We start from the raw sequence: 23,972 nt of genomic DNA, 5'->3' as shown, positions 1-23,972 counted from the left end.
AAACAAAATACATATTAAATTTTTGTTAGTAATTTAAAAATGAGGAAGTATAAAAATGTGAATTTCCCTATGGAGAATATTCACCACTTAAATAATTGGTTCTCAAAAATAAAATAGTATTATTTTGTTTAGAATTCTAAAATATAATTTATTTATAAAGTAATTCGAATTTGAACTAAACTTATAAGTATGGTTTATGTATTAGCAAACAAAACATACAGTTATCTATTATTATTTGCCTTAACACATATACTTTAATCTTAAAACAACATTTGCCTTGATAACAATTGTGTCTTTGGTTTAAACATGTTTGAAAGTCCAACAAGGATTGTCCTTTATTTGTCGTTATTTATCTCCTTATTTTTTATATCTTGTAGCTTTAAAAAATACTTTCATATCATTGATTATCTACCGTTATCCAATATTCAACTCATCAGGACAATTTTTAGGTAAAATTTACCACGGTATACGTTTTGGTTTGTGTAAGTTGAGGAAATAGACTCTTTTTCATGTTATAGAATATAGAGACTTATTTTATATCTGCTCAACTTAATTATGTGATATAGATTTTTTTTTTTAAATAAGATTTTTTTATCTTTTCTCGTTTAGACTGCACTAAACTAACAATTTTTTTATAAATTTAGGTACATACAATATATGTAAATCAAAATTCGACTTTAAAAATGTAAAAATTATGTATACATTTTTGTATATCTAAAAGTGGATTATGCTTCTTTAGATAAATATAATAAATGAAAAAAGTTGTTCGTGGGATTAAATACAGAGACATTAAAATATCAATATAAAAATCACATCATCAAATATTCGGATGACGAAATAAAATTTGATAAATTGTATTGGAATCAGATCCGTATAAAATTATTTATCTTATATTGTATTATAATTTATGAATACATGGGTTCCATACTTTCCGGAATTTATGATTAGGTAGTGAATAAAAAAAAAAGGTATTTAATTAAAAGTTAAAATATATTCGTGTCATTCTTATCATCAAACAAATTTGAAAATGTGTAAGCATTCAACCAGATGACAAACGGTTGCGAAAGTTCACAGATTATTTATTTAAAAAATAATATTTAAAACGATTTTTTATACAAGACTTAACTATTACAATATATAACTTTTAACGCGGAACTCAATTAGTAAGACATTTGAATTTGGAACCCAACTAATTTGCACCGAACTATAGCAGTGAAGTAATACGCATTTACGTATATTCGACATACCAAATTGTTGACATCTGAGTATACGTGCGAGAACAAGATGAGTCCTCTCTTAAAGCATTATCTACACATATAATGCACGTCTTATGAATATTTTAATCATTTACTACGCACATACTACCATGATCCACACGCGAGGAATCTAATTATTGCCTTTGCAGAACTCCTCACAAACGGTGCCTTTCAAATTATCTTGAAACATATTATATTTTTATCGACAGTATTCGTGGCGCACTCCTATGGAATCAATTCAATAAACATACGTCTATTTATGTTTACATGCGTGAATAAATGTATAGCATATAGTATAGTAAAATAGAAAAAAAAATTAATCGGTTTTAAAATGTTCCTATGACGTAGTCGATAAGATAGGTAAATCTAACGTCTACCTATAATCGTATATAATCGATATATTTCTGTTTAATTAATCTATAAAACAAACATTATTTTATTACGATTTGACTAAATACTCTTCTATAATGCTATGTTGTTTATAATAAAGATTTAATTATTTTTTTTTTTTTTTTTTAAAGGATAAACTAAAATCAATTTTTAATATGATTGAAACTTGCTCAAACAGAGGTAAAGTGAAAACGTGACAAATTAAAATTATAAAAGTTACGTACAGTGAATACCTGCATTGTTGAGCTTTTTTAAACTCAAACTTTTGAGACAAATTTTACATCACAAATAAATTGAAAACTATAAACTGAAGTAATTATCTTATGCACAGTCTACGTATAAAGCCACCGTTATAAATTCATAATATTCTTTCTTGTCGATAAAGAATAGGTACGATCGGGTGTGTGAAGAATGTTAGACAGACCTGTTTTATTTTATATTTCAAAGATATACGAGTACTTTAGCATCAGATAGTATCTACCTGAAATGGACGTGCATAATCAAATAGTGTCGTGAGAAAATAAACCCAGAGGTCCCAGAACAGGAGCTCAAGTGAGACAATAGAATGATCGATTACTTCAGTGAATATAAAATAGAGAATTGTTTGAGTAGTAGACACTCGAGGGTAAAAATCTTGATGAAAAATAAAATGAAAAAAACAATAAACGAAGATTGGATGTTGGACATTTAATACTATTCTTTTTTCACTCATACCTTGTTGCAAGACATTTATTCAATGTTTGTACAAAATATTTAAACGCCATGTTAAGATTTCGAATCCGGTAGCATAATTCGACCAGAAACGGCAGAAACCCGAACAATGTCTAGAATTCATGAAAATCATTGCAATAGCTGAAAGTATTTACAAGTATTTAGTACAATTTACTGTGAAAATTTTAATTAAAACAATCCCAAGTTAAATACTTTTGCTCTACAAATGATTTTTATTGAATTTCCACGCACTTAATAGTATACAATGACTTATTTACATAGATACTGGGTATTTTTTTTTACCAAATAGTATTTTAACATGGCTTATTTAAGTAAACTAACTATACTAAAATAAAATGTTGGTTCTTTTTTTTAAAAGAATGATAATTATATTAATTATGCATTTAATGTATCTTATATATGTATTTATATCGTATAAATTTTTTACAAACATTTTACTCAATTATAATATTAAAATACTTATAATTCTAAGTAAATATGATAAGTAATTATAATAGTAAATATTTTATGAACTGAAATACAATACATTATCTAATAATAATAATTTTTAATGTATGAAACTAAAAAACATATACTTTAGTATTGTAAGGAAAAAACTCAAATAATTAAAAACAAATCTTGGACAATGCCTTAATAGTGTTTAACATTAAAAAAACCCTATCAAAATTTCAACTTGATTCGTTTTCTAATAGATAGATGGGGCCACATAAAACTTTTCTAGTTTTTCTCGTTTAGCATGAAAAAAAATAATATATCTCGTTGTAATATAAATGCATTATATGCATATTATTTGTAATTTACAAATATTATTTGGCTGATTATTATTGATTTACACGTAACATGAAAATTAATTTGAATAGAAAATATTCAAAACATATTCAGTTAATCACTGAAAATGGAAATTAAGTTTACTTTTACCTATAAAATTGGAATTTATAACATGAAGTATAACCATTTTAATTTAAGCTTATTATTATGTAAATAAAAGGTATTCTATGTACCAACAATAGGTACAATTATATAATTGATATAGTTTAATAATATTTTAAAATATATAGTCATCCGTATAATATATCATATAGCAATAATAAATAATAATAATATTAAATGTTAACATTTTTAGTATACGAGTTAAGTAAAACTTTAATAATTCATAGGTATTAATCATCCCTTATATTTAATAAAGTACAAAACTCCTTGTAAGATTGGATCTCAGTTTATTTTTTCATAAATCATACAAAGTAAATTTCTAAACGTATCATGAACATAATCGAGAAAAAAAATAAATCAAGAACTTCAAAAACGGAATTATTTCCCAACTATAGTTATAAGTAAATATATACGTTTTTATATTTAAACTGGAAAAATTCTTTGAACTGAATACAAATATTTTAGTTTTATACAATAGTATTATATTAATTAAGAGTTAATAGTTATATATTTTAACGAATTCTTATTCGACATTGAATCGGCATTATATTGTATAATAATGATTATAATATCGAGGCGTCTAGTTTTTCACAGTTGATAATATTGAAATGGATATTCATAAATAATTAAATTATAGCTTATAATTATTAAAGCACAGAATTTTTGTTAAACGTTGAAATAAAATAACTATAATAAGAATTGAAGACAATTAATTGAATTTATTGATACAAAACTACAGAACTACCGGTGAGGCTTAATAGCGTAGGATTAACAAAAAAAAAACGCAAATAATACGTAGGTATAAACTAAATAATATAATATTTGAGGATGGTACTAAATAAAGCAAACGGAATACTAGATGCACTAATTGTAACTTTTAAATTTATAGGATGCTTCCATACAGTTTTAAACGATTTAGATATATAACAACAATAAACAGATAATATAATATAAATGTTTTGCTGTAATACATTTTCATAAAATTAACTGCATTTTATATAATATAGTTTACGTTTATAAATTACATTTATAAAAACAAATGTGAATTTCCGGGATGATATACGCGTGCTATTAAATTCTATTATAATAGCGAATATACCAAATGGTTTCAAATGTTTATAATCATAATTTTCATCATATATACCTATACTACCTACTATTATATCGCCTATAGTGGTATTAATGGTATTATTAAATCAATACTTTTTTTATTTCCCATATATAATGGTCATAACAAACAAGCTGTTTAAAAAAAGCACAATAACTACACATCGGGAAAAAATATTTGAAATATGTTAGTATAACGTTACCATTAGCAACAATTAACTTTGGATTGTTTACTTTTAAACATTTAAAACGCACGCATCTTGATAAAAATAAATACGCAAATATGTATTTATGCTTATCATTATTATCATGTATTGAATGAAGTGTTAGTCCTAAGGCTTAAGCATATTATTACGAAAGATTTATAGTAAAGCATGCAAAGACATTAAACTCAAAGCGTTACATACTTTGTGAAGTATTCTTGTTTAATCCCTAAATCGTCAACGGTCTAACGGAATCCTAAAATTTCCATAAGCCAACAACGGATTGAATAATATTTTTCAATATGACGTGTTGACACTATAGGCTTTAAATTAATTAAGAATAATTATATAAATTGGTAATTATATATATAATGCACCTACTAGTGTACATATATTTTTATAAAAAATATTTAAAGACTGTAATAAAAAACTAAAATATAATAACTTCAATAAAGACTCTTTATGACATTATTGACGTACACGAAGTAACTAATAAGCTTATTGGTCCGTGTGTGATGTTTATTAGGTATACGGAAACAACATTAATTTTAAAATTTCTCATTTAATGTAATACAATACATTATGCGCTTATATAATCTTAGTATAGTATACAATTAAAACGATTTCCGTTCAATCCGATAAATTCAGAAAGAAAATGATACAATAACGAAACAATTATTATGATATAGTAATCATCTATACTTTGCTCATTATAAAATATGCCTGAAGTCATTTCTCAGGTGGAATCGTTGTTTCCGATTCACCTCCAATTGATCGTTAAACCAAACGAGTGTACGCCAAAAGAATATTTTTTCGAAAAAATCATATAAAAATGTGCCGTGCCTGTAAGTTTATACAAACATAGAAATTTTGTACATGACAACCTACACATGTAGTGTGTGTATGTGTGTGTATGCGTGTGTAGGCGTGCGCGCGTGTATTGGCCGCGTTGTTTTGTTTATTTATGCGTACCTATACACGCGACTCTCGACACACGCGATTGCCGAGCCCGCGGTGGATTGATCGCCCCGCACGTTTCCGTATCGCATTTGGCCGACGAGTGCCGGTCGATTTGGTTTACACACGCGGTGGTCTCGTATGACGACGACTGGCCAGCCGATCGCTCGTACGTCGATTCTTGCTATAAAATACCCTCGTCGCGCACTGGTCTCCGAAATCCAAGTCCCCGAGTCCGATCGCGTCGCGTACAAAAAACACACCCGCCGACGTCGTGCTTTTACAAACACTCGGTCCGAGTTCGCGTCACGATCACGTCCTACAACACCTCACACGCGTGGTGTTTACCCACATTATAATAAAATATACGCTTACGGTTCACGCACAAACTTAGACCACACTGCGTATACGTAAGTAATATAATACGATGTACACATAATATGACGTGTACATATTTCGAAGTCACCGGCGCGACTAGGGGGGATTAGCCCCCTTCCCCCACGACCGCGACATGCATTTTGCACGATTTTATTTTTTATTATTATTATTATTGTTTTTTTAAAAGCTTGATGATAAACTTTAAGTATACCTATTAATACAACATAATATGGCTTATTATATTGCATTGTACTTAATTGCAGTCAAAATCTTTTTTTTTTGTTAATATAAAATATATGACATGGTTATTACGTTCTACACTATATGTTATTATATATAGGTTAACAAATTCGGCATGCACATACCAAGTGAGAGAGATACATCAGATACAATATTAACAGTGAAAGAACGTTTAAAATGCATTTCCAATAACAGAGCTCAACAATTATATAGTTGTTCTATTAAATTATTTTATTATAAACAAATATAATTATCATTTATACATTTATGGTTTTTTCGGAGCGGTTTTTACATTATTATAATTTTTTGTTATAGTCATTAGTTGTATTCTTAAAAAATAAACGTTTACAGAGATTTGGGGAATTAAGCTTGCGCTCATGTTTTGTTGAGAGTAGCCCTTTATAAAACCCCAATAATTTTGACTCTAGTTGCACCTATAGTTGGAACTAATATATATGTGATACGTTATTATAAATAATAACTTACCTATTGTATTTCAACGAGGTAATATATTAACTAATGGTTTGATCTTACTTTGAGTATAATATTGGTTAGTTACTTATTTTGTTCATTTCACTATCGTCCCATTTCTGCAGTATCATAATAATTATCAAAAATATTGATTTATCGTTGTATAAAATAAGATTTACTGTGTATTAAAATATACTCATATATAGGTAATATGTATTAATGCTGCACAATACATCTGTGGATATTAATTGGATATATTTCAGTAAATATTATACTGACTGTATTACTATTATAATCTTACTAACCAATACCTCTGATATACATATTATTCGTGTGCTTCGTTCCATCGTACCACAATTCCATCATGACATTTAATCACGTTGAATCTGAAAAATATCAGCCAACTTAGTCCATTGTCAAGGATTTTTTCACAATTTTATTGTCAGCTAAAGTGTACTACAATACTATAACTTCACTTGAAAAATAATATTTTGAATAATTCAAAATTTGAATGACACAGTAATTTAAAAAGTTGTATTAAGTAATCAATTAGTTAAAAAGGTCATCGTAAAAAGCATCATATAACAATTAAAATTTAATAAAAGTAATTAGTTTTGTCTATTTAGTTATTTTTTTTAACATTTGTACCACGACAGCCAACATTGCTTCTAGCTCTTGAATTACTATGTAGAATTGTTATTATATGACACCTAGTATTTAATGTTGGTAAATTTAATTATGCAAATGCATAGTCGTTTATAGAATAAATTCAGTCAAGTAAAATATTCTACGTCATGCCATATGCCTTACATTTATTTATAATTTATGTTTAAAAATTTTGTATACGGGTGGATTACTTGCAGATATTTTATAAGTAAATATCTAATTAATTCGATTTACTAAAATTTAAGAAAAAACTTTATAATTAACCTAATTTTAGTAATTATAGTTTTCCATATCAACATTGAAGTGCCATCAATAAGTGGCTAATGGCTATTCTTAAACCATCCCAATCATGCCTGTTAAAATCGAATCATAGATCAAAATATATTGGAGCACTAAATAGGTAGATAGCTAGTTTATGTCTTAAATAACAATTAATTATACAATAATCATAATAAATAAATAAAGTATACAATTCATTTATTAATGCTACGAACCCATGAATACCACAAAACAATAAATAACAATTTAATTATAGCCTAATAATAGCAGCTTATACTATATTAAATTATTGAGCTTTAATATAATTAGTGTTTTAAAAATAAAAATTATCACTATTTCCATAATTTTATTATGTTCTGTAGTATATTGTGTTGACGCTTGATGCTGAACATCACCAAGTTTGATATTTAATTAGTAAAAACACAAATTATTTGTAAGTGAATAATAAATTATCTGTGGTTCATAATACATTAAATAGGGAAACCACTATTCGATGTAGGTATTTACACAATTTTTTTAATTAAATTAAATTATGTTTATTATTAATAGTATATACTTATACTTATACTACTATATAATATATCGTATTATATTGAGCTTTAATGACACAAATATAAGTGAAGATTTTAATTAGTCAGATTATATTCATTAATCCAGAGTCTTGCAATAGCAAATCAATATTTTACTCTACATATACAAATTGTAAATTGTCATATTCTAATTTTATTTGAATTAATATATTTAATAATCACATAAACTTAAACCTAAAATATACACAAATTTCAATTTTATTTAACTATTTTTTTATCTGGTACAATAGCTGTAGTTACATTAAACTAATTATAGTACAAGATATATAAACCAACGGGTAAATAAAGATTTTGTATGTTATCACTTTATCAGTGATAACTTTTTTAGTTAAACGATGGCATATGGTGTACCAGAGTATCATATAAAGGTACCTACTTAAAATATGTAGTTAAATATGCAGATTTATTTTTACATTTTATATTTATATCGTTATCATAGACATTTATTTTAATTATTATTAAATTAATCTCGTAATTTAGTCAACTTGTCTACAATCATCTAACTTTTGCATTAAATTACAATAAGTTACAAAATATACCTAATTGTGTTTTATAGAAATTTTTAACAAGCCTTTAAATAACAATGTATCATAATTTTTAATGTTGTTAACTACAATTATTTAACTTTGACTTATTGAACTTAACGTGCTTTAGAAGAAAAATTAATTCTTTAATCTATTTTCAATAAACCGGCTAACCGTTTTAGTATAAACTGTCAACTTTGGACATTTTCATTAAATATTTAAAAACAATTAACATTTACTTGAACAATCAAAAAATGAAAAAATAGACGGAGTCTATTAAAAAACAGAGTTGTTTTATTATTAATAATATTGCTTGTTAAATTTGTTTCACTGTGTTACAAAAAATTTAATTTTGAAATCATATATTTATTAGTAGTTTTGTAAAGTACATATTATTAAAACAATAAGTATAGCATGTAATATAAGTACGTGACCGAGAGAAATGCTTTTTTGCTAATTAATTTTCTATTGTCTTGACCTTATATTGAAAACAAACAAAATAAATAAATTTAACTATAGTATTAATACAAACATATATTATTGTAATCAGTATTACGATTTAATATTATAAAACATATAAGTACAATTAATGTAAATAATAAACGATTTAAGTAAATTTGTAATAATATTATGTTATTCGTTTGCTGTTAATTTATTGATATGTAAGAATATACATTTATCTGAAAAATTCATAATATTAAAAGTATAAATATGCATAGTTAAAATACGTTGCCCTACCCCTTATAAAATGTCTGCGAGCCAGCTATTAAAAAGAAAGGGGGGATTTAAGCGAAAATTATACAGTTTTCATACCAAAATGCCACCTACATGATTTAAAATGATAAAATTATCAAATATAATACAATCAAACTATGGATGAATTGTACGCTCGCAAAATAGATACAACCATTATCGTTTAAGATTTTTTTTTTTATTTAACTATAATGTTAATAAATTCGAAAAAAAACTAAACAAAAGCTTTTATAAAATTTTAAACAATTTTAAAGTAAGACTCGCACACAATAATATCAAAAGTTTTAAATATTAACAAAAAAAAAAAACATAAACTCATGAATATTTAGATTATTTTTTACATTATTTACTACAGTAATTTATTTATTTAATGTAAAAAAAAAATTAAAATCATCTATGTTTAGTATTTTCTTAATGCAGTAAACATATCCTCATATTTTATCTTTAATGACTCGTTAACATAGTGATAAAAGTATGAACGTCTAATGATTTTTTTTTTAAACAAAACATTAGTATAGCTTTATATAATTTTATATATAAAACCATTCAACTCTGTTTCGCGTGGTGTGAAAATATAACGTTTATAACGATTGTGAGTGTATTATAACCCTTAAGTGACCTAATGAATAATCAAACCATTTTTAATATAATATTACAATATTCTACGGAGTGTGTGGTATATACAAATGTCTACAATATATACATTTTTATTGAGATGGTTTTTTTTTTAAATCCAAGACATTAATTATCGGAATTTTAAAAACAATACAATTAGACACTGAATATTAGTACACGAACACGGTATGTGATAAAATATTTAAACCAAAATCAATAAAATTAATATTCACATCGACCCTTCGTTCCTACCTACGTACCTAATATAAATATTATTTTATTATTTTATTGAAAATTTGTTAAAATAATTCATGGTGGTGTGACACTATAACGTACATAAACTATTTCACAATTAGGTCCAAACAAAACGTGTGTACCTATTTGCTATTGCTATAGATATACCTTTGCTAGGTATACAAACAATTTTAAAATGTTCTCAATAATTGATAAAATGACAGTGTCAATTAAAAGTTTCCTGTCAAAAAATTTAAGTCCACCAATTACAAATATACAATACCTACTAATTTGATAATCTATTAAAAACAATATTTTACTATAGGAATTTTATTTAATAATATTAGTAAATCCTAATGTAAACAATAAATATAATACCTAAATAGAAAATAATATTTATTTAACCATTTTACCTCTTGAACTGTTCGTTTCCTTTAGAACTTTGTATATTAATAATGTATTATCATAGCTGATTTTATAAGATATTATCTTTTATTATTATGGTAATACTGTGAATATGTTTTCTAATTTTATTTTAGTACAATAGACATTTTGTGTGACAATGATTTGAATAAATAATAAGTATATTTAACTAAATGTATTTATACTCTAAATCCAACAATAAAAATGAATTCCCAAACAAATTGTAAGTTAATGTTTATACATGTAAATTATTAATTATAAATAAATTTTTTAAATTGTCTTGAAATCGTTTCCAAAGAATTGTGTATTTTTAGACCAGCTAATATTCATATCTTTTTAATATTATATGTAAATGTGTGTAATATAAACACAAGTACACAACCGAATTTCTTCATTATCTGCTATACATTACATATTAATAAATTATAATACATTATTATGATGATATTCGTTCACTTTGGTATGGTACATATTATTATACATTATTGGTATGCATTATTTTGAGAGTTTCTTAACTTTTAAAGTTGGCACAAACAGAGAAATGTATTTGTATACATCTTTGTGTCCAATATCCTTAGGGTATTATTATATTGCTACAGTTCTATCCTCATATACTGTTTATATAACACACATTAGGCTAAAAAAAAGTAAAAAACTTCATATGTATATATATATGGCTCAAAAAGAGTAAGACTATTTTGGAAATTATGTTATATATCTAAAATAAATAACGTAGTATAAATATTTATAACATTTTCAACAATCTAGTATTCGTTTTCGAATTACGGTAAAATAACAAAATCGATTTTGTTAAAAATGTTAGCTTTAAACGAACATACTCGTTTTCGTTCCTCAGACCCTCAGTTATTATGAGAGAAATGTGGGTACTGGAAGCTAGAGTTCTTTTTTTTTTTACCAAAATTCACTGTCAAATTTGAAGATTGAAACGATTTTTACTGCTCCAATAGATGATGACAGATATGAAAATAAAAAACACACATCATTGTAAAAATGTTTAACCAATAAATTCATGATTCATCACTCCACTTAGAATATAATAATATGATTGTCATCGTAAAATATTGGTATGTACCTAGATAAAAAAAATTCAACGATGGACGATCGATGTCCGTCATACTCTCCACCATAACAACGGCATAATGAAACTTTCGACATACGTTACAATATAGTTGTTGGCCTGTATAATATAATATATTTAATGTAACAATGTAATGAATAACCGAAGCCACTTTGAATTTAGCATGTATAACGCGTTACTGTTATTATTGTTACGTACTACTTATACACGTCTTACCTACCAAGTTAAAAGTACATCCAAAGACAACCCACTGGCTATAAAATATTCTGCTAATCGACGTACCTGTACTCAACGTTATATTATTCGAGTGTAGTCTTTTGTGCACTTAATATTATATTGGCCACATTTTATTAAAATATTTTTTTTCAAAAATCTACAAGCTTTTTGGGAAGTCCTGGAATGATTGATCGGCTGACACGGTGTATACCTTTTAGTCTAAAAACGTTTTAAAATGTAACTTCTAAATATTTCCATTTTTTTTCTTGTTATCACAAACAGGTAATTTCGTTTAAATCGAGTTCAAGTTATAAGACGAAAATAAATGCTCTAGTCTTCGACGAATTACTCGTTTACCGTAAAGAAATATGAAAAATTCCAAGATGCGTTTGTCAAGTACATGCACATTAAAAAAAACACCTATTTTAAACTCCACTTTAGATTTTTATCAGAGTATGGGAACATTGGGAAAGACTGGTTGAAACATTTTTATTTCTGAAAACATTTTAAAAGCTACTCAGATAAAACATTCATATAAATTGATGATAATGAAACATTTATAAGAGGTTATTTTTCAAATTAAGTAAATACCTACAACGAAAAAAGATGAAGAAATGTATACACGAGAAGTGGTTAATACGTAATGTATTCCATTTTTTACAGTACCTCAGCGTCTTTTGGATAAAGTAATAGAGTGACTTAAAAGATAATAATATGGTTTATCAAAAGTAATAATTTTCGCAGTTATATAATATTAATAATATAAATGTGTGTATACTGTGTATCTAATACACGACTAGTAGACGTTAATGCAGTACCTATAATATAATCAAATAACAATGATAATCATTTTTAAATTAACGTATGATATTGTAATTAATATACGAGTATATAAAGCTATGAAAAAAATACCACACCAGCAATAAAAAAATTCAGGCTGTCACTAACACCGATTGTTTATCCTCAGACTTGCCGAATTTCGTTTGTAAAAGTTCAAACTTCATAAATCAGTCGAGGTTTAACCAAATTATTTTGTGTATCCTATAAGATTTACCGGTATCTTTACTTGTAATAGTTGTACTTTATCTCTCTCTATAAATATATATACATCAAAACTGATTGAAAAAAAAATCATTTATCGGAGAAAATAATTTTTACCACCACACAATATTATATAATAATAACTGCTATTATCTTCTACTCACATATAGTAATATTGCATATATATATATATATTTGGTTTGTTAAAAATCGATATTTTTAATGGTTCTGTGCGAGCAGCACATGCACGCCATATTGTATACTATCTGACTAAGTAATCTCGTACAAAAAATACGCTTAACAAATTTAAAACATGACTATCCTTTCGAAATAAAGAAACTTTTACTGTTATTTTGTGTGTCAGTGTAGGTATCGCGTTCGAGTAGATAAACGCAAATGACAAATTGGGAGGGGACAACATTTCTGTCTCTCCGCAGCGAAAAATACAAACCATATTAAATTTTAATAATTTCACATCGATATTTTTTTATGCGCATTTACATCACAGTGGCTCGATATTTCGGGCTAGAACACAAATTAGTACGTTTTTTTTTCATTTCATTTCTTTACCACGCACAAATTTATTATTTTAGTATACTAGGTAGGGAATGGGTACTATATAACAAACTTAGCTATAGTTGTAGCCTTGTAGGTAGGTAGCTATTTATATTATGTATACTCACGACCATAGTGTTTGCAAAATAAAGTTTTTAACAATCCATTACTCGATTTATTTATTTTTTGAAATATCCATGAACACGTATTTGTTGTGTAAATTTACTCTGTGAAGTGTACTCACCAAGCATGCTGTCCATCCTTTAATTGTCCATTTATTCAAGTATAATATTGATATTTGTCGAATACTACCTAGTCTACCTAGGTATACCTATTTCAGGCTTTTGGTATAATTAAACATTTGTTAATTTTAGATTCATAGCAAAATTCACAAATAACATTGTTTGATAAAAATGTATACCACAATATAATATATAGATATTAGGTTATAATAATTTCGATAATTTTGATATTAAATACCTACCTACACTTATTATGAAAGCTGATTTTTTAAATAGTTCAGAATATCTATCTACATATTATATATGTATATACATATTTATAATTAATTCACAATATTTAAAAATCAAACATATAAATTTAAATACAAAACCTCAATCGCTAAATAAGACGTTCAAGTTCAACTATCATAGCTTACTATAAGTCATGATCTTTACCTACCTATCTGTTTTAACTAATGCAGGCATGAATACACATAAATAAACCTAATTCATATATTTATTATTAATTATTATATTTTATAATCTTTTAACATATATCTAAAAACATTTTATAGTAGAAATCAATTATAATAAGGTCTAACAAGATTACCTATGTTAAATAGGAAATTGAATAATTATCTACTAAGAAATATACATTTATATCGGAGATTTGTATATATATTGTATAGATACCTACGTCGAACAATTGCATATGGTTTGTTATAATAATTTTAATTTAGTAGGAAATTATATAAAAAAATATTTGAAAATTTTAGGAATTGAACAAGGGTATAAAGGTAGGTAGGTTTAGTAGGTACAGTTTTCTTCTAGGCCAAAACTATAGACCACAAATATCAAAACGTGAATGTACTATCTACCCACTTACATTAGACAAATAATCAGCGTGTCTTTGACATACAATTTGGTGCCCGGCCAAATCATTCCCTATATATTATATTCAATTGATTAGATCCTTCCAATCCATGTACAGAGTTTACTGCCATGTATATGTTTTCTCTGGGCAATTTCAAAGTTTTATGTTAGTTTACATTTATATTTAACTTTTGATTCTGCAATTGAAATGGACAAGTGTCAAAGGAATCGCTTTTTTCAGAATTTGATAGTTTTCACATTATATCATGTCAAAGACATTTACAATATCTTATACCGTTTAATCCGAATAAAGTATATTACATAAAATTATATTTAATTTGTTAAATATCAAAAGGTTTTGAATCCAATAACTTTTAGAACGTATACAAAATATATTTTATTAATTGCATTTATTTTTATTTTTTTTCAAGGAATTTATTTCTTTTCTCCTAATTAGTCAAGAAAAGCAAATATATTAAAGCAGTTAAATACAAGAAAAGCTATTATTGACAAATCAATATTTTGCTAAATTTAAAATGAAATAATGTAAATGACTTGTTTATAATGACAAATTATTATGAATCGTGATAAAATTAAAATAATGAAATATGTTTATTAATTATTATTAATGTTATTTTTGTAGTGTTCGTATTTTATTTTCATTGACAATGTCACAAACTACTTACTAGTTACTACTATCACTTCATTTTTATATTCTCAATATTGATTATTTTCATTTTAGTTATATAGTTTATATTTCTGATATTTTGTTAAATTACGATTTTTAGTATTTTTTACTGTAAATACTATTACTTATCAAAGAATATTGATCTATTTACAATAAATAAAATAATTATCATATTACATATTAAGTAAGTACCTATACACATTTTCGGAAATTAAAAATACAAATCACTGTTAAGTGTATTTATCGTTAAAATTTACAATAAATACTTATCATATATTTTTATTCTTACTATTAACAAAACTTCCCCAAGGGGCTTATATCACTTAATAGATTTAGATATCTAAGGCTTTCTATAATATCGATTCTTTCTATATTCTATAAACCTTTTATTTGCTTATTATACCTACATATATTTTTTGTATTGATTGTAAATTTAATATTTTAATAAAAAAATGAAATAATAATTAGTAGTATTGCTATAATATTTAGTAAAATTAAAATATGGAAAAGCTGCAGAGGGAAATTATTTCTATTTGCACCCGTGTGCCGCTATTTTAATATTCACGCCTATTTCAATTACCCACCCCGTTAATATATATCTTTCAATTGATTATTACGTGACCTATTATTTAATATTGTTATATTAGGTATGCATGGAATTTTACTTTGTAAAAGCTAAAAATCGATAGCTACTTAATATTCCAAGAAATGCATTCGTACGTAGGTACTGATAAATTATAAATTATAATAAGTACGAAAAAACAACTGAGTCGTCGAAAATTGCAAAGGCGACAATAAGTGTAGATAAATAAAATCTATAAATTTAATTTAATCTCAGTAATGTTAATATTAATGCCATTTAAACTATAATTAATTATAGAATTAAAAAAATTCAAATTCCTAGATTAATATCATAGATAAATTAAATTAAATAAAAAATCATTCAAAGATTTTTTTCAAATAAGCATGAAAATAACCTATTAAAAAAAATTGGGGATGTCATCACTCTGTTATATAATAGGTGTACTCAAACATCGTGAGTATAGTAAGTATAGTATAGTATAGTATCGTAAGTTAGTAGGTTACTATAATCATTATATTAGGAATTTTAGCATAATATATAGGTATATTCAATTTGAATTCAATGATAAATCATTGCGTTTACGTCTTTTCTTTTAAAAATGATACCTAAGGTATACCTAGGTCTCTAGAATTTTAAATTTATATTTTACTGTGAAATATTTTCTAAACGGTAGAAGGTATTTTAAATCAGACTATAATTGTTGTAAAAAAACATTACATACAATTAATTATGATATTTAGACTAATTTTAATCGAATAATATACATGAACCTATTACAATAGTCAATAACTAATACAAATAAAAAGTTAATTACCTATAATTATTTTATTATTTCATACACATAAATAATAAATAAATATATATATATATATATATTATTGTTACTAACCTGTAAATAAATACTGGATACCGTAACAGGTTAGGTATAAAATATATTTTTATCCGCTTATAACGTGAACCCATTTACATTGTTCTATTTATACATACCTATAGTTGTTATAACGAAATTTTTAAAACCCCTTCGACCTTCGATTAATATTTTTTGAATATTATACAATAATTAAAATCGTGGGGACGTAGCTCTTAAGGAACTAATAAATATATTTTTGACTTTATTTTTAGTGAAATGAATAAAATTTTTTAATACATATGGGTTGTAATAAGAACCTTCCTACGTGATACCTATAATAATACATTAATAACAATATAACATTGACAACCTCTGTAATGATAGCTTACCTATATGTGCCTTTGTACCTATAATCTATATTATGTTATATAAATTATTTATTGTATTCGAAAAATAGCAAAAAATTCGTTAAAACAGTAGGTATGCATTCATAGTTACGTACGTAGGTACCTAAATATTTTATTTCAAGTTATTCTTCTGTTTTGCGCAATCCTCTCAACCATCTATGTTTAATTTTCAATCTATATCTACCAATGCTACATGGAACTTTTTTATAATTTATACATGTTGGTTTATTTGTAAAGTTATTTTTTATTAAAATATTGAAATATGAAAATTGAATACCTTATGTGTTCGTGTAAATTTTAAAATATGTATCATTTATATATTAAATTAGTATCAAATTTTCAATATGTCTATATTCCCCCTTCAATAGACGTATACTTACTGCAGAATTATGCTCATTACATACGGGTTTATCATCCATAATAAGGTTGTATTTTTGATAGGACTATAGCTAGTGCCCAGTAGCAATCTAGAAATTGTTCAATAGTTTGGTTGTGATATGCAGACTAAAATAAATATAGAAAATTAAAGTTAGGTTGATATACTGTAACAAATTATTTTTCATTATAAAAATAAATATTTATTATATAGGAAGTATTTTTTTAAGATATAGTAATATTATTATTTTACCTATATAGGTAATTGTATATGCACTATGCACTATAATAGTATATACTATATACCTACTAGTGTTTCCCAACTTCTTTTACTCGCAGAACCTTTGCAGGAGCTTGAACGTATTGTGGAACCAATTTTAATATTTTTTTATTTTTTTTTTTTATAAATCTGATATTATTATTTGGTCCAAATCATCCAATTGTATTATTCTGGACGCCTTTTAGAAAATAATTTTATACTCGTAATAATAAAAATAAATATGCAAGATGATTTGTTTAAAGTAGAATACTCATTAGTTTGAAAACAAATTACCATTTTTAAACATATTTTGTGCCATTTTAAGTATTTAGTAGAAGAATGATTAGATTGATTTTACAATGATATGTTATTTTTTTTATGTGTATATTCACACGACGTGTAAAAGACAAAATGATTCGATATCAAAATTTAAGGGCGATTTCTTATAGAAAATTGTATCTAGTTGGTACTTTTAAGAGGTAACAATTTAAAATGTTCAGTACCTTTCAAAATAATCGAAAAAGACCATATTACGTGAAATTTTAACAAAATGTTTATGATAAAAGTATTTTCTATAGATACAGCTTTAACCTCTTTTTGAGTTATTTATAAACATTTGACATTTTGTTTTGTTTTGTTTTTTTTAGTTTTTATCTACAAACACGTATGCAAGTTGCAAATATATTTAAATATTACAGTTACATAAATCAGAATGATTACTTTTGGACAGCATTTTGCCATATCGATGGCTACTCAACAGCACAAAACTAAAAATCAACAGGAACAACAACAAGATCATCAACATCAACAAGATACATCACCAGGCGGAGTTAATATTCTATTGGGAGGGTAATAATTATAAAATATATTTAATTACAAATACATATACATGCCTAGTATTGATTGAATTTACAATTTGCACAAAACCACAAATTACAATGCACTTCAGAAGCAGTTCATACCATACCAAACCAAACATTTGAATATTGAATTGTATTGATAATGTTCTAAAACATCAATTTACGGTATATAATATTGTATATAATAATTAAGTATTGTTTAAAAATATTTACATTTTACATATTATAGGAAAATGCATTGAAATAATTAAAATTTAACTCATGAATGTTAATACTCTATTGCTATTATATTCATTACATCATTTTTTAATAATAGGGTTATGATGAGTAGCATGATATTATTTATTTTATGGATGTGTTATTGTTGTCGATGGAAAGACAATAAGTTTGATACAACAACATGTGATGAACAACCACAACCTTTTTGGATTGATGTAAATTCAAACACTTACTATGAAGCACTACAATGGTCTTTACAACAAGTAATAAACACTAATTCATTATTAATATATAAAAAACCAAAAATAATATTTTTTGGCATAGTTATACAAACAGGTGTAAATATGTTTGATTAGTACCTATTCAGTTTTGACTAATGGTTTAATAATAAACTAAACTTTCACTACAGTTGATGATAATGAATACAACTCTGAATATAGTTGAATAATTACTTAATATATTAATCATTATTTAATACTGCTATCTATTCCACTAAATCAAATATTTTATAAAAGTACAAAAAACCATAAATCATTTTTTTTTTTTTAGGAGTGCTGTGAAATACCAGAAACATATTATTCACCGGAGATAATGCAGGAAACACCACCAAGATATGAAACAGTTATCACACCACCACCTGGATATGAGGATGTTATGAGAGAAAATTACAAAAAGAAAAAGTCTTTACTGGATGTCACAGAAAATAATAAGATGCATACCATTTGACCACAATTATTGTTTTAAGCTTATATATACATCCACATATATATTTACATTAAATTCTTTACACTAGGAATTACAGGGGAGTAGAAAATCTTAACAGATCTGTTTATGTTTTGTACAATTTTATTTTATTGTTTTTTGTAAAAATATATTATACATTTTACTTATAAATTAAAGTGATTAGATGTAATTTGGTATGATGTGTTTAAGTATAAAAAATTACCAATAACAATTTTTTTTTCAAAAGGTGTCACATTAAGATTTTAGAATTCTTCTTAAAAAGTTTGGCATAAAATTATATTAATCAAGCATTAAACGTGCTTCTTTTCCGTTGATCATACGTTTCATACCATGTTTCAGAGCAAACTCTCGCTTTATATATGCAAACAATAAATCAGTGATCAGAAATATCTAGAAAAATATATTAACCATAATATTAATTAACAATTATAATCATACATCTTTGATAAAAACATATATTGTGTTAATCATTAAAATAAATGCATTTTTCATTTTAATATTTTATACAGAGAATAATAACATTTTTAATTCTTACCTGAGTTGTAGCAAAAGCAAGAGTAACTCCAAAATAGAAATTTGCATTTGCTGAACGTGAATAAATCCATAAATGCCACACGGTTGGGGCAAAAACAGTGCAACCCACAAAGAAACACGATACAATAAACGCTTGTTGCATAACTAAAAATTAATATAAAAAAAATTTAAAAATGTATGTATTTTTTTTTTAATCTAATTAGTAATTTTAGTTATGAAGTTAACATACAATAGAATAGATGTCTATGGATTGGAAGGAGACTAAGATAAAAGCCAACATCTCCTATGCTTGGATATGACTTAAAAACCGCTGTTAATGTTAACAAACTGGTAGCTAACAACAAAGGGTCACGGCGGAGACGTATACTTAATGGAATAACATATAAGACAGATGCATTCAATTGAAAAGCGCAGACAAATAGTGCACGGAAATGTTCAAACATTTCAGTAAAGAAATACCAAAACAAACCAATATTTGGTTTTAAATCACGAACATTTAATCTGAAAAATAAATTAATATATAAATACTTAAAAACCAGAAATTAGTGTTTTATTAAAATGTAATATGTACATAAAACCATAAACAGAGTCTAGGAACGTCCATTCGTTCATAATAGTATAGCATAAGTACAGTAGCAAACAGCTAATAGTACCACAAATTAAAAATGTAATTATGAATGAACCAGTCTTTTTCTTTGAGTCAGTCGGTGCACAACTTATCATTAATGGAGCTATTAGACCAAATGTGTAAAACGTTGGTAAAGATGCTAATACTAAGCTCAGACATCCTAATAGTCTATGCCCTACAACAAAAACAAATATTCATTAGTTAAATGGTTGATATTAAATAGTGTTATTTAGAGTTACAGCCAAACAAATTTGGGATTGGCGACTCCTCCTAATATAAACTCAATATTTTAAGTAACATTCACACAACAACGTGGACATTTTTAATTTTCAATCATACTGTAAAATTAATACGATTGATAAGTATTTAAAAAATCAAAAGTTTTGTGTTGAGCAAAAATAGTAAAATAGTGAGTAAAATTATTTATTTTTAAAAGTGCGCCAACCCCTGTTGCTAACTAATGTGAAATCACCTCATAGTAAGCAGTCACTAACTGCATGTTTGTTTGGCCACAACTATAGTAGCAGTGTTTATGGATTTGTATATAAATTAAAATATTTCAATCACTACAATACCTATAGTTTTATTTTTACAAAAATGTAAGTACTTACGTTTTACCATAGAATATAAACATATTGCTAAAAATAGATTGTTAAACACTGTTGTTGTTCTTGCAATACAACTAAATACCGTATAAGGGTTAAGCATGTAAACTGAACATACATAAAACGGATTTATGACTGAAAAGTCATCTGGTATCAATAATTTGTTGAATTCTTTATTATAGACATGTTTTGTTTTTGTTTGCTGTTTAAGCTAAAATAGTGTAAAATTTTTTTAAAAAATAAGTAAATAAAATATAAGCAATAAAAATAAAATTAATATTATACATTTAACATACCAAACTTTCAGTATAAATTTTAGATGTATAATATAACACAAAAGCAGTAATGAGATCACACGCAATAAATACTAATGATACATAAAAATCTGAAAAAGTTGATGTCAAGTGACTGAAGAAAACAAGAGCCAGTGGAGTCTCGTGAAATAAATCCCCATCGTATGGATTGATATCCTTATTGTACAAGGATACACCTTCTATAACTAAAAAAAAAAAGAGAAATTAGATTAGGTAGGTATTGAATAATTAAATTACTATAAAAGCAATTGTATTTTAAGTATTTACTATAAACAATATTCAGTTTTAAATCAAAAATAAATGTCTAGGTATTTTTTTATGGATTATCAAAGCATTACAAAGATTTGTATTGCCCATGTCAGTTTTCCTTTATCTTATGTCTGTATTTTTTTATTGTGAATAAATAATGCCAATAAACAATTTTCTTATACTACTTATTGGCATCTTAGAAAAAAAAGAATTATAGGTACCTATCAAGCACATAATCAGGATCAATGTTTGGGAGGGGGGTAAAATATTTATAATATATGAATTATATTACTATATGTATAAAAATACATTATAAAGTTTAAAGTTAGTTTGTTCAATTCAATTGTACATAATATTTAATATTATTATAGAAACAAGAAATTTGGGTTACCATAAAATACATACAAAGATACTGTGCATAAGATCTGATGACAGTAATGAGGTGATAAATAGCAAAGAACTTTAATATAAAATAAGGTTTGAAAATAAATCATTTAAATAATATACAAAGTATCTTCCTACCTACCATGCAATTTATCAACACCAAACACTTTAGTGTGGATAAAATTACACACAACAATAAATACTTGCAATGATCATTATAGCACCAGCACAGAATAGACACTTTTTTTAAAAGTCACACCCTAGTTTTGTTTTTGTTCTGTGATGTAGGTACAATATAATATAATCGTCTATAACAAGAACATATTATGCTCATATACCAAGAGATGAACTTATGTAATTATGAATAAAGTAATTTATTTATTCAAACCTCTTTTCCAAGAGTTCAACGGTGTTGACACTTCAACACGATCTGCAATGGAAGTACTGAAATCGCTGAAGCTCAAATAGATCCTAATAAGGATTCCAATCGAATACACAAATAATAGTAATTTTTCCATAAATGACTGATGATTTGACTCTTAATCTAAACGCTATGTGAACATATTAAATTGTAATTTGATTGTGTGCGTAAGACGCGACATATTTTGCTCGATTGCTTCTGAATAAAAAAAACAATACCGGATATTCGATTTTGATAGTTAATACCTACTTGGCAGATAACGTTTAATCGTTACAACATACTAAAATACTAAATTACTAATGTTCGTCGGTATAAAATGTTGGATCCCAATTAACAGTGATAAGCGTGATAAGCGTGAACTCCATGTTCATACCAACTTAATTACCAGTGTTTAGTGTTATAATGATTGAAGCACTGGTGAGAGTGGGAGTGCCTGAGAAAAAAGATCGATGGCCGAACACTTAAAAATTTAAATAACAATATTCATTTATTACGTTAACAACTCAGTTATTCGAATAAAAATTTTTTTCAGTGATTTGGTCCGCATAAATGCGTAATCGAGCATATAAAGCATTTTTCGAATAAAGCATATCGAACTTTTTTTGATAAAATAAATATCCAAAATAGATAGGTATACCGTATACTATATACGATATACAAAAATATAAAATATAAAAAAATACGCACATTATTAATTTATTATGTTTCTTAAATATACCTACTGTAATTAATTTTCCAATTTTATACGTTTGATGTTTTTTAATAAAACACTACAACATTTTCCGCCCTAAGCAGCTGCTTACAGTGCCTAATGGGAAATCTGCCTCTGATAATGGTACATTTTTATACTTATAAAAGTTTTATTAAAAACTCTAGAAATAATACATAGCTATTAGCTAGAGAATCATGGTTACAAGTTATTGGATTCTCCGAATAAATGCTCCTCAAATCTAAATCAATATTTATTGAATGTGTACAGACTAGTGCAATGATAAGTATACCTATATAAAATGCTTAAAATCACGATAAAAAGTGTAAGAAATAATACTATCGAAGTATCAAATGATAATAAACATGTTAGAAAAAAACTATTTTGAAA

The 23,972-nt window shown here is 25.7% G+C and overlaps 2 protein-coding genes across 2 annotated transcripts; one reads left to right on the top strand and one right to left on the bottom strand.

The window, feature by feature from the left end:
* The first annotated feature begins 5,681 nt into the window (after positions 1-5,681).
* Positions 5,682-19,856, top strand: LOC113560540. The gene is made up of 4 exons (XM_026966470.1): positions 5,682-5,985; positions 18,563-18,764; positions 19,092-19,257; positions 19,544-19,856. Exons 2-4 carry the CDS (start codon positions 18,628-18,630, stop codon positions 19,718-19,720), a joined length of 480 nt encoding a protein of 159 aa, XP_026822271.1. The 5' UTR covers positions 5,682-5,985; positions 18,563-18,627; the 3' UTR covers positions 19,721-19,856.
* On the bottom strand, positions 19,823-23,164 carry LOC113560539 (phosphatidylinositol glycan anchor biosynthesis class U protein). Its single transcript, XM_026966469.1, has 7 exons — positions 22,841-23,164; positions 21,802-22,004; positions 21,512-21,716; positions 20,844-21,075; positions 20,502-20,773; positions 20,274-20,416; positions 19,823-20,128 (listed from the first exon to the last, which is right to left on the bottom strand). The coding sequence occupies exons 1-7, from the start codon at positions 22,968-22,970 to the stop codon at positions 20,018-20,020; spliced, it is 1,296 nt and encodes a 431-aa protein (XP_026822270.1). The 5' UTR covers positions 22,971-23,164; the 3' UTR covers positions 19,823-20,017.
* Between the last annotated feature and the right edge of the window lie 808 nt (positions 23,165-23,972).

The sequence above is a fragment of the Rhopalosiphum maidis genome, chromosome 4 (assembly GCF_003676215.2).
Source record: "Rhopalosiphum maidis isolate BTI-1 chromosome 4, ASM367621v3, whole genome shotgun sequence".
In the NCBI taxonomy this organism is placed as follows: Eukaryota; Metazoa; Arthropoda; class Insecta; order Hemiptera; family Aphididae; genus Rhopalosiphum; species Rhopalosiphum maidis.
Note: the sequence above shows the minus strand (reverse complement) of the source record. Positions and strands in the feature narration are given on the sequence as shown.

Bases quoted from the DNA above. Each gene is read 5' to 3' on its own strand.
- LOC113560540 (XM_026966470.1), top strand. From the start codon at position 18,628: ATGATTACTTTTGGACAGCATTTTGCCATATCGATGGCTACTCAACAG. The intron at 18,765-19,091 runs GTAATAATTATA...TTTTAATAATAG, and splicing joins GTTAATATTCTATTGGGAGG to GGTTATGATGAGTAGCATGA. The intron at 19,258-19,543 runs GTAATAAACACT...TTTTTTTTTTAG, and splicing joins TACAATGGTCTTTACAACAA to GAGTGCTGTGAAATACCAGA.
- LOC113560539 (XM_026966469.1), bottom strand. From the start codon at position 22,970: ATGGAAAAATTACTATTATTTGTGTATTCGATTGGAATCCTTATTAGG. The intron at 22,005-22,840 runs GTTTGAATAAAT...TTTTTTTTTTAG, and splicing joins GTTGAACTCTTGGAAAAGAG to TTATAGAAGGTGTATCCTTG. The intron at 21,717-21,801 runs GTATGTTAAATG...ACACTATTTTAG, and splicing joins AAATTTATACTGAAAGTTTG to CTTAAACAGCAAACAAAAAC.